This window comes from Salmo trutta, chromosome 23 (genome assembly GCF_901001165.1).
Source record: "Salmo trutta chromosome 23, fSalTru1.1, whole genome shotgun sequence".
Lineage (NCBI taxonomy): Eukaryota > Metazoa > Chordata > Actinopteri > Salmoniformes > Salmonidae > Salmo > Salmo trutta.
Window position 1 is genome coordinate 46340892 of NC_042979.1, and position 12343 is coordinate 46353234.

At 40.5% G+C, this 12343-nt stretch overlaps 1 protein-coding gene and 1 long non-coding RNA gene across 2 annotated transcripts; both read right to left on the reverse strand.

Moving 5' to 3' along the window:
- Window positions 1-1908: 1908 nt before the first annotated feature.
- On the reverse strand, window positions 1909-8457 carry LOC115160154 (asparagine--tRNA ligase, cytoplasmic). Its single transcript, XM_029710525.1, has 15 exons — window positions 8289-8457; window positions 7706-7788; window positions 7505-7570; window positions 7309-7401; window positions 6958-7047; window positions 6700-6778; window positions 5998-6068; window positions 5783-5869; window positions 5360-5581; window positions 4583-4782; window positions 4233-4368; window positions 3876-3989; window positions 3348-3479; window positions 2947-3078; window positions 1909-2243 (listed from the first exon to the last, which is right to left on the reverse strand). The coding sequence occupies exons 1-15, from the start codon at window positions 8329-8331 to the stop codon at window positions 2112-2114; spliced, it is 1680 nt and encodes a 559-aa protein (XP_029566385.1). The 5' UTR covers window positions 8332-8457; the 3' UTR covers window positions 1909-2111.
- LOC115160158 (uncharacterized) lies at window positions 2313-2593 on the reverse strand. Its single transcript, XR_003869016.1, has 2 exons — window positions 2512-2593; window positions 2313-2467 (listed from the first exon to the last, which is right to left on the reverse strand). It is a non-coding gene; the product is annotated as an uncharacterized LOC115160158 (long non-coding RNA).
- Window positions 8458-12343: the final 3886 nt, after the last annotated feature.

A 12343-nucleotide genomic window follows, 5' to 3' on the forward strand; every position in this document is an offset into this window, starting at 1 on the left:
CTGACGTAGGGTCCCCATAGTCTTGCCTAACCTTTGGTGCTGTTCTGTTCCACCAAACCACATACATAGTGAGTTTTGGATACACATTTCATTTTCTTTGGTGTACAAGGAAATGTATCTGTACAAAAAACCACAAGGAAGTCTAGAGAAGGAAGTTACTCAAGAAAATATCTGTCAAATTCTAACCCTTTATTTCACTTTGTTTAACAGGATTATTGCAACAGTAGTGGATCAGTAATTTGTCACAATATACAAGAGATGTTAACAGGATGCGTGTCTCCACAGAACATTCCAGACAGACATTGTAGCGTACGCAGTATACAATTATTGGCAGACAAATAGTATTTGATGGACAGCATGAATTTCATGTTTGAAAACACATTTCAAATCTTACATTTGCAGGGATTTGTTAGTGTAATTAAGTGATCTTGTCTTAGTTCTCCAGCCTTGTATGTTGGCCTCTTGCAGTACTGTCGTCTTCCCTGTGGCTCAGTTGGTAGAGCATGGTGTTTGCAACGCCAGGGTTGTGGGTTTGATTCCCACGGGGGGCCAGTACAAAAAAAAAGTATGATGGGGGCTTCTTTCCAAATGGCACTCTATTCTCTATATAGTGCACTACTGTTGGTCCCAGTCAAAATAAGGGTGCTATATAGGGATAGCGCTCTGGTCAAAAATAGCACTATACAGGGAATAGGTTGCCATGTGGGATGCTCTGATAAAAAATAAATGGCACTATATAGGGCTGTTTAACAACCGGCCGTGATTGGGAGTCCCATAAGGGCGACACACAATTGGCTGGTGTTGGCTGTCATTGTAAATAAGAATGTTCTTTACTGACTTGCCTAGTTAATAAATGGATCTGACCCTTTCTTCCCCCTAAAATGACATATCTGATGCAAGGATATGCATATTCTTGATACCATTTGAAAGGAAACACTGAAGTTTGTGGAAATGTGAAATTAATGCAGGAGAATATAACACATTAGATCTGGTGAAATGCAAGAGAAAGGCCATATTGTATTATTGCAGTTTAGATTTCAGCCACTAGAAGGCAGCAAAGTTTCAGATTGATCCAGTGAAACATTTCAATACTGGACAATATTTTGTATCTGCCCAAATTGGTCAATTGATACATTTTCAAGTACGGTGGTTATACAAAATTAAAGTTCACACACTCCCAGGAATGTCATACATGATGGATAATTTACTTATACACATCTAGATGGCCAGGCCGGGTGAGGAGCTAGAGACAGCAGGGTTTGAAACTGTAGAACCCAGTTCCTACATTTGAATATAAAAATTGATTTTATCAAACAAAAATATGCTTGCTACATTTTATTTATGGGACCCTCAGGATGACAAATCAGAGCAAGATTACTGAATGCAAGTACATAATTTACCTTCAGAGGTGAATGTATCAAACCATTTGCTGCGATAAGTGTTTTGTTGTTGTGCACTATCCTCAAACAATAGCATGGTCTTGTTTTCACTGTAATAGCTACTATAAATTGGACAGTGCAGTTAGATGAACAAGAATTGAAGCTTTCTGCCCATATAAGACATGTCTATGTCCTGGGAAATGTTCTTGTTACTTACAACCTCATGCTAATCACGTTAGCGCACGTTAGCTTAACTGTCCCGGTTCAGGGACACTGATCCCAAAGGTGTTTTTTACCTTTATATTTTTTCTAACAATTATTATTTATTTTTTTTAAATAGGGGAAAGGTTGCTTTTGGGATGTTCTTGTAAAAAAATAGCACTATATATGGAATAGGTTGCCATTTGGAATGCATTCAAATTACCTCGATTAACCTGTACCCCCACACATTGACTCAGTACCGGTACCCCCTGTATATAGCCTCGTTATTGTTATGTACATTTCTTGTGTAACTATTTGATTGATTAGATTTTTTTTTTTTAACTTTAGTTTATTTAGTAAATATCTTAACTCCATTTCTTGAACTGCATTGTTGGTTAAAGGCTTGTAAGTAAGCATTTCACACTAAGGTGTTCAGCGCATCTGAAAGAATACAATTTAATTTGATTTGATTCTTGGTCTCTTGAAACGCAGTGTGATCCATCTCCAGCAGGGGGCAGGGTAGTTGGTAGTTCAGGGTCGGCAGCGCTGGATGAAGCGAGGGTAGAGACACACGTCTCTGATGTGGTGTCTGTTCAGCAGCCAGGTTAGGAACCTCTCCAGGCCCAGCCCGTAGCCACCATGGGGACAGGTACCATACTTCCTCTAGAAGAGACAATGTTGACATTATTAAGGAAACACACCATCAAAAATGTCTAACAGATTCTCTATTTCTTTTCATAAAACATTTCTGGAAACACTAGGGTGTCTAACTTATGACCACAACTGCCATACTAAAATCGCAATGAAGAAGACCCCCTTCTGTATTAGTGCTGAAATTATTAATAAGATTTACAGGTCTGATTTTCTCTTCCTGGCTGAGTACATACCTGGTCAGTGTACCAGTATTAGAGGGTTGGGTAGATGTACATACCTGGTCAGTGTACCAGTATTAGAGGGTTGGGTAGATGTACATACCTGGTCAGTGTACCAGTATTAGAGGGTTGGGTAGATGTACATACCTGGTCAGTGTACCAGTATTAGAGGGTTGGGTAGATGTACATACCTGGTCAGTGTACCAGTATTAGAGGGTTGGGTAGATGTACATACCTGGTCAGTGTACCAGTATTAGAGGGTTGGGTAGATGTACATACCTGGTCAGTGTACCAGTATTAGAGGGTTGGGTAGATGTACATACCTGGTCAGTGTACCAGTATTAGAGGGTTGGGTAGATGTACATACCTGGTCAGTGTACCAGTATTAGAGGGTTGGGTAGATGTACATACCTGGTCAGTGTACCAGTATTAGAGGGTTGGGTAGATGTACATACCTGGTCAGTGTACCAGTATTAGAGGGTAGATGTACGTACCTGGTCAGTGTACCAGTAGTAAGGGGTTGGGTCAATGCCTTCCCTCTTGTATCCCTCCAGCAGTTCCTCAGCATCCCAGATCCTCATAGACCCTCCTACTATCTCTCCAACATTAGGCATCAGCACATCCACCTGGGGAGAGGAGCAGCAGGAACAATGAGGATGCCTTTCAGGGCCCATATTCAAAAAGCCTCTCAGAGAAGGAGTCCTGATCTAGAATCAGCTCCCCTCTGTCCATATTCTTATTCATTATTATCGAACAGGACAAAACTGATCTCAGATCAGAACCCAGAGACATTTTTAAACCAGGCCCTGGGTAAGGTTCATGATGGCTTCTCTGAGGTGTGGTTTTTCAGGTCATGGTTTCCGTGATGTAAGCTCTCTGCAGGTCAGGGACTCACCGACTCAGTGAGGCGTCGGTCCTCAGGACAGCGCTGCATGTAGAAGGACTTGATCTCAGCAGGGAAGCGGCACAGCAGGATGGTCTCACCGATGGCATCAGTCATCAGCCTCTCTGGGGCCTCTGGGATGTCCTGAAACAAAGGAGGGAGAAGGTTTTATAACATCACAATAACAGGAGCTGGACGAAGAGAAGATCCACTGAACAATAATACATTGATGGAGTAGCTAAACACCGAGCGGACATTCCACTTTTCTCTTTACGTCAGTTTCCTGGACACAGATTAAGTTATGGACTCAAAAGCTGGTTCAACAGATTCTCCTTTGAAAGTAACATGTAGTCCAGGACTAGGCTCAATCTGTGTCCTGAAAACCGGTCCTAAAAATGTCTTCAAACAACCACAGGTCGACACTGTCCAAATATTATTTCTGAGGGAGATAGTGAATAGATGGAGTGATTATAATTGACAGTGGTACATGCCGACCCTAAACCATTTATCAAATGTCATTTATTCATAGTCAAAATGTACCTCTCCGAACTCATAGTATGTCCCATCATCCTTTTTGATATCATGCTCCTTCAGCCAGATGATGGCATCTGAGTAGTTGATCCTCTTGAAGGGCCTCTTGGGGGGCTTGAAGTCCTGGAGAAGATGGAAAGGAAAAGGACAGGCCACATTAGTACTCTGCTATTCTCATGTTTAGCCTTTCACCACCACACAAGGATCCTAAAAACATCAAGGAAACTTGAATCTTAAAAAGGAAACATTCTTTCAAGATAAACTCTTTAAGAATACATCCGTCTCAGGGAACAAGACTACGGGAGAGAAAGGGAGAGAGAGTCAAACAGAGATAGCTAATAGCTGCCAATGAAACATCAGACGTACAGGGTTGACTTGGTAGAGTAGAGAAGCAGCAGGAGACTTCAGGACTCTGTCCACCACATCACACACCAGATCCTCCAGCCTGCTCAGTAGGTCCTCATAGGTCATGAAGGGGCACTCTGCCTCTATGTGAGTGTACCTACACAGGGGATGAGAAGCAGAGGCAGAGTGCCCTATAGTATGTAGTTATACTATGTTAAACACTAGAAAGTGTCTGTTGAAGAACAGGTTGTCAGTGAAACTAACCTGTATAAATAAAAGGTAAATACAAATAGAGGGTTTCGTAAGGTCATGTTTTGCCATCAGAATGACTCCAATTTGAAACAGCAAAATAAAACAATTCCAGCACTCACTCAGACAGGTGCCTGCGGGTGCGGGACTGCTCTGCGCGGTAGGACTGAGCGATACAGAAGGTGTCTCCCAGAGCAGGGATGCAGGTCTCCAGGTAGAGCTGAGAGGACTGGGTCAGGAACGCCTCCTCCCCAAAGTAGTTCAGGTTGAACAGGGTGGAACCTCCCTCCACCTGGGTCTGCACCAGAGTGGGTGGGGTGATCTTTGGGGGAACAAATACAAAATCTGAGATTTAGACAGTGTAGACAAGGCTGAAAATATACAATTCAAGATTCATAGCTTCCCACGTTTCCATCCACTTTGTGAATCAAGTCACATCACATTAAACAATAAATCACAACAGCAGTGATGGCAACAGGCAGTTTCAGTACAATTTTATAAATCCGACAGATAATAGGCACCTGCAATTTACCACAGATTAGATAAATTACACATTAAATGAGAATTATGGCCTCCAACCAAAAAACATTTTATTATTGAATACTTTAGTCCAGGACATTTTTTTTCCCCCTTGAAGAGAATAAAATCTAAATTTCAGTTGTGATTTAGTGTTTCTCTTGGTCCTGTGCAGTTTCAAATCAATCAAATATGTAAACACCACATTCTTTCAATTTCAACTTATTTTAGAAGAAATTGTGAATTATGCAAAGGTGATAATATATTTGACTGCATCTGTATATTGCTATTCTATGTTCTAATTACGTGTTCAATTTATGTAGGTGGTTTTAAGCTTCAAAGAGCTCACAGAGAGGACGTTTGTACAGTGTACCCACTCTTACCTCATAGTATCCACGGTTGAAGAAGTGATCCCTGAAACACTGTGTGACAGTGGAGCGGATCCGGAGTATCTTGGACACGTTCTCCCCACGGATCATCATGTGTCTGTTGTTGAGCTGAACGTCAACATCAGACTCCACATTCAGCAGGTTGTCAGCTCCTCCAGCGGGCGCCAGACCCACCAACTCCCAGAAGTCACAGTGCAGCTCATGACCACCAGGGGCCTGGAGAAGGAGGAAGAGAGGAGAGAGGACATCCTAGTCAGTCATAGCTCTAACAATAAAATAACAAACCATTTAATACATGAATTAGATTCAGAGTTAAAAGGGACAGTTTTCCCAGAACCAGATTGGACCTAGTCCTGGGCTAAAAAAAAAAAAAGGTTTAATGTGGGTAATTAAAGTAAGTAATTGAAGAATCTGTACCTGCTTTCCCTCAGGTACTTGCTTCACTGTCCCATACAGAGCCACTGTGCTTTCAGTGGACAGCACCAGGGCATTATAACACTGACACTATAATGGTGACAAAAACAAAACTAGTTTAACAAATGAGAAAAAATAAAAGAAAGCATATTATTCAATTTTGTAATAAAAGAAAGAAATTAACACATTTATTTAAGAGATTTGTTATTTTTTTTTACCAATTTATCGTTGAGAACACACTGCAGGAAACCAGTTCCATCTCTCAGCACAATGAACAGCAGGTTCTTTCCTAGCAAGAGAATGACAATGTGTTCTCAATCAACTTACCTGGTAAAAATAAGGTTCAAATACAAAATAAAGAGAATAATAAACACACTATGAGCCATGAAGCCCCTCTCCTCTCATCCAGCTGCCAACAAAGCACTCCAAATAAGTCTGTAGTGAAAGGTTCCCTAGCTGGAGGACCAGTGGTTTTATTCCCCCCCATGTTGGTTTTTTGGGGGAATTTTCATTGTTGGACATAAAACAGTACAAAACACCAGGAAATCAGCTTCAAGTGATTGTGTAAATCTGTTCCAAGTATTCGCATGCATAATAAATAACGTGATTGTTTACAAATGGAAGAAAGGTTTGAACTATTTAGTCAAATATTTATATCTGTTTGGGATTTGTTGCGTTCAATTTGCAGTCTACAGATGATTTGTAATAATGTTCCGGCCCCTGACCAGAAAACAAATGGTCCCGCGGCTGAATCTAGTTGATGATCCCTGCTGTAATAAATAGAAAACTCAGAGGGTGTTGTGTTGTCTGTATCCTGAGCGTATACTGTTAGTTAACAACCTGTATGTTATAATCTAGTTACAGTGTTGTGGCATGCTGACAACTGCTGGGTTGGACACACATTAACTAACAATCCTCACCTTGTTTTCTCATTCGGTGCACCCAGCCAAACACCTTCACTCTCTCCCCCCGGAGGGGCTCCAGCTGATAGATTTTGACCTGTTGGGAAAGGGTTGATTACATTTCTAGAATTCAACACAATGGAAGATAAAGATGTGATTCTTATTTCCAAACGTGACTTTTTATTTGTATTTGTTTTAATCCTTTTTAAACAATACAAAAACATACAAAGAAGAATTTCACAGGATGCTGACAAAAGAGAATATAGTGGATCTGACCGTTTTGGGCTCTGGAAGGCTTGAGTCATTCTCAATGGTGATTTTCTTAGCTTCTTCCAGGTTCTTCTCTCGTCTCTCAGAATCCTCTGCCTTTAAATCAAAGTTGAAAATAAGTTATATAAATAGTAGTTCACATGGGATACTGCTGCCTGTGAATATTTTACTGATAGCCACAACAGTTTATGGCCAAATATGAGACTGTGTGAATAATTATAATAGTGGCATCCCAAAAGGCACCCTATTCCCTACAAAGTGCACTACTTTTGACCAGAAGTATAGGAAATAGGGTTCCTATATAGGGAATAGGGTTCCATTTGGAATGAACATGCCTCAGACTATTTCCCCACATACCTCCTTTTTGTCTTTGGAGTCGCTCTTCATCTGCTCTCTAGCAAATACCTTCATCACATTTTTCATCTGCGTCTTGGAGATCACTGCCCAACGCTAGAGAAATAGGGGAAACCAAATCAGAACGAGGAAACTAAATCAGAACGTGAAACCAAATGAAAGTGAAACGACTTTGCTTTCAATGCTTCTAACTATGTACCTCTCCTTCCTTCTGAGAGTCCACATAGATGGTGGGGAATGGCTCCTTTCCAGCAAATGTCAAAGCCTTTGAAATCAAATAGTTGTTGTTATAGCAATTCACTTAATTGTGATTGATTCAAAGATACGTAGACATATCAGTTCTGTTGGATGGAGTCATAATTAAACACAAATAGGTGTACACAACACTGATTCCTCTTACCCTCAATGAGGTCTTGAAAGGCTTCTGCTCTGTTCCTTCACCATCCTGGTCATTTCCTTCTTTGTCAGACACATACAGCTCACCTGGAAGAAGTGGAAACACTCAACACTTGATTCTGAATGTGTTATTTCAGCTAACTAAACCTAGTTTGACATATTCATGGTCATTCATGATGAAAACTCCTGTATAAACACCCCGCTATGCCACATATTTCACCCACATAAAGGTTGGAGATCTGATGAAGCATGATAGTGATTATGTTAGCTAGGCAAAATGCTCGTTGGCTAGATAACAGGAGCGTGACAGACATTTTACCACATGCTTGGGTACAGGGACGACAGAAATGGAGGAAAAAAAGCTCAAACGAAAGCAGAGCTCACACCGATGCGTAGTAAGCTTAACTAGCTTGTTTTAACTAACTAGACAGTCAAGATAAGCTTGAGCTATGCAATGATTTTTAAATTTTTTATCATGACATTGGTGCTATGAAAGCTAGCTAGCAACACCGGTCTGATGCAACACATCGCATGAGTTCATCATTGTTACAATGGTTGTAAATTAGCTAGCCATGTTATCTACTTACCCACTGAGAGTCCGCCTGTGGTTTTCGTTACCTCCTCTGCCATACCCACGTAGAAATTGTATAAAATGTGTATATTTTAACGGTTTACTAGCTAGCGAATAATAATACGAAAATGAACCTGCTCTCGTTGGTGTTTGTGCGCATGCGTATGGTGCATACAATTTCCGCATTGATCGTGAACGGTGATTGGTTACAGTGTGCAGTAAATTGAACGTGGATTCGTTCCCAGTCCCTGCCATTCATTTTAGTTCCGCCCTGAAACGATGAAAGGACCAATACGGTGTGGTTTATGGATCGAGAGATGTGGCTAGATATGATTCATGCTTATTTCATTATTAATTCAACCCATTGCATCATGTAAAGAGCTCGCAAGTTAAGCATTTCACTGTACTGTTTTACACCTAGTGTACCTTGTGCATGTAACAACTACAAAAGAAAAGACAAAAACGTTGCTTCCATTTTTTTTATCAATACATTTTTGTTAATAATGCTTGAAATATTATAGAACCAATCTTCCAATGGAAAAATGCCTCTGTGGCTGTGAATAATAAATTAATCTCATAATTCATCCGGACCGGATGAATACAACAGCTATGGATCACTTTGAGAAGTTCACATTTTTAGTATGGGTCTCGTTAATTTCCAAGTCTTCAGTCGTGTGATCAGTGGGCTGCGGTTCAACTTTACCCCTGTGCAGTTTCTCATACAACTTTATCACAAAAAAAAGAAGAGTAGATACATCAGATCAAGTATGTATTTCATATAAGAGTCTTGTAAACCACCAGAAATAAACTCAGAATTTCAGTCAAATACATTTCCCCTTATTGAGCCAACTGTTTTCATTAATAAAACATATCAAACTGCATACATTAAGAATTAGTACTTACAGTGACCCAAAAGGGTAAATGTAGTATTCCATACACTACAACAAGGCAAAAGAAGATTGTTTCGATGTAGATGGTGTTTTCAAAGAGCATGGAGTATGTCAGGGGCATTTCATCTTTATACTGAAATGTTGAAAAAGTCAACCAACGTTTTAATGCATTAGCAAGTGCTTAAACAGTTTTCATAAATGTATCAGTTCAAAAGGCAGTCCCACACCTGAGCCATCTTTTTTGCTGGTGCATGGTAACAGATGAAAAAAAAACCTGCACACATCACTGCTCTAGTTAGTATCACTGCTAGTATCACTGCTCTGGCTAGTATCACTGCTCTGGCTAGTATCACTGCTCTGGCTAGTATCCCTGCTCTGGCTAGTATCCCTGCTAGTATCACTGCTAGTACCACTGCTCTGGCTAGTATCACTGCTAGTATCACTGCTAGTATCACTGCTCTGGCTAGTATCACTGCTAGTATCACTGCTCTAGCTAGTATCACTGCTAGTATCACTGCTCTAGTTAGTATCACTGCTCTGGCTAGTATCACTGCTCTGGCTAGTATCAATGCTAGTATTACAGCTCTGGCTAGTATCACTGCTCTGGCTAGTATCACTGCTCTGGCTAGTATCACTGCTCTGGCTAGTATCAATGCTAGTATTACAGCTCTGGCTAGTATCACTGCTCTGGCTAGTATCACTGCTCTAGTTAGTATCACTGCTCTGGCTAGTATCACTGCTCTGGCTAGTATCACTGTTCTAGTTAGTATCACTGCTCTGGCTAGTATCACTGCTCTGGCTAGTATCACTGCTCTGGCTAGTATCACTGCTCTAGTTAGTTTCACTGCTCTGGCTAGTATCACTGCTCTAGTTAGTATCACTGCTCTGGCTAGTATCAATGCTAGTATTACAGCTCTGGCTAGTATCACTGCTCTGGCTAGTATCAATGCTAGTATCACTGCTCTGGCTAGTATCACTGCTCTAGTTAGTATCACTGCTCTGGCTAGTATCACTGCTCTAGTTAGTATCACTGCTCTGGCTAGTATCAATGCTAGTATCACTGCTCTGGCTAGTATCACTGCTCTAGTTAGTATCACTGCTCTGGCTAGTATCACTGCTCTAGTTAGTATCACTGCTCTGGCTAGTATCACTGCTCTGGCTAGTATCACTGCTCTAGTTAGTATCACTGCTCTAGTTAGTATCACTGCTCTGGCTAGTATCACTGCTCTGGCTAGTATCACTGCTCTAGTTAGTATCACTGCTCTAGTTAGTATCACAGCTCTGGCTAGTATCACTGCTCTAGCTAGTATCACTGCTAGTATTACTGCTCTGGCTAGTATCAGTGCTCTGGCTAGTATCACTGCTCTAGTTAGTATCACTGCTCTGGCTAGTATCACTGCTCTGGCTAGTATCACTGCTCTAGTTAGTATCACTGCTCTAGTTAGTATCACAGCTCTGGCTAGTATCACTGCTCTAGCTAGTATCACTGCTCTAGTTAGTATCACAGCTCTAGCTAGTATCACTGCTCTAGTTAGTATCACAGCTCTGGCTAGTATCACTGCTCTAGCTAGTATCACTGCTCTAGTTAGTATCACTGCTCTAGTTAGTATCACAGCTCTGGCTAGTATCACTGCTCTGGCTAGTATCAATGCTAGTATTACTGCTCTGGCTAGTATCACTGCTCTAGTTAGTATCACAGCTCTGGCTAGTATCACTGCTCTAGCTAGTATCAATGCTAGTATTACTGCTCTGGCTAGTATCAGTGCTCTGGCTAGTATCACTGCTTTTTATTAAGCTCTATGTATCGACCTCAAGGCCTTAGTCAGAGCTTTTGTGAGTTTTGAAAAAATGATTAGCACCCTTATGTATACATAGCTCCACCCACATCCGTCCAGTCTATCGAATGGGGGTTGGAATCGTGGGAAATAAGTAAGTGTTACCAAATATAACAATGTTCATTTCATAATTATTCTAATAAAGTTGTGTACATAAAACTTATTAAACACGTCTGTAAAACCACAATGAGGACATCGACCCATCAAGCCAGTTTTTATAAATCATTGGGAACAGCGTAAGAAAAACGTCAAAGTAATCTGAAATGGAGGCATAAATTCATGTTCACATTCACAACATAACATACATAGGCATTTCATCATTAAGACCTTTAGGAAATAATGTCTGGAGGGTCAAAATCCCAAAACATTGTCTTTTACTCAGAGTATCATTTATATCACCTCCCCTGTCTGACATCTTAACTTTCTTTATGCCACAAAATCTAAAGTTAGACATGTCATTTAATTTGGAATCGTTTCCTGTATGTGGGAGAAATATTCACACTTCATCATATTGTTGCACTGTGCGCGACCTCTGCATTTATAGCTACCATTCAGAAGAGGGCATGAAAGAGACTGGCTCATTTTCTTTTGTGGCTGGCAGTTGGCATGGAACAATTTAATGCGTAAATTGCGACCTCTTATATATACAATAAATTGTGGATTCTTAAATTCAGCTGGCAAAGCTGGGTCCGATGATAAAACATACCAGGGTTTCTTGACAGCATCTCCCACTTTACGCGAGTTCAAAGTGTATGGGGTGGTGAACAAAATCAAATCAAATCAACAATACAGCGTGTTCTTTAGCTTTAGTGGGTCTTTTTTTAGTTCATCTCATGTTTTCCCTAATGCCAAATTAAGAGCTTCATTCACACATTGTCGAGAGTAGCCTCTTCTTAGAAACCTATCGCGCATCTCCGCTTCTTTTTCTAGATAATCCTCTGTGGAGTGGCATATACGGCGCAGTCTGAAAAACTGGCTTCTTGGAAGTCCTCTTTTTAATTGCTCATGGTGGAAGCTGTCCCCCTGCAATAGAGTATTTCTGTTCGTTTCTTTTCTACACACGTTTCACAGACATGTTTAATACTTTTAATGTGCATACTATTAGAATATTTATGAAATGCACATTGTTATATTTGGTAAAACGTAATAAAGAGCAGTGATAGTAGCAAGAGCAGTGTGTGGGTTTCTTATTTTTTCTCATAAATGTATCAGTAAAATCTACTGAACCTGGCTAAGGAGGCCACTAATCTGAGTGAGCAAAGACTACAAATGAAGTGTGTATTGGGCCTAATTTGAAAATGTGAAAAAACAAAGTGTTTTCTAAGTGATAAAACATTTTAAAATGG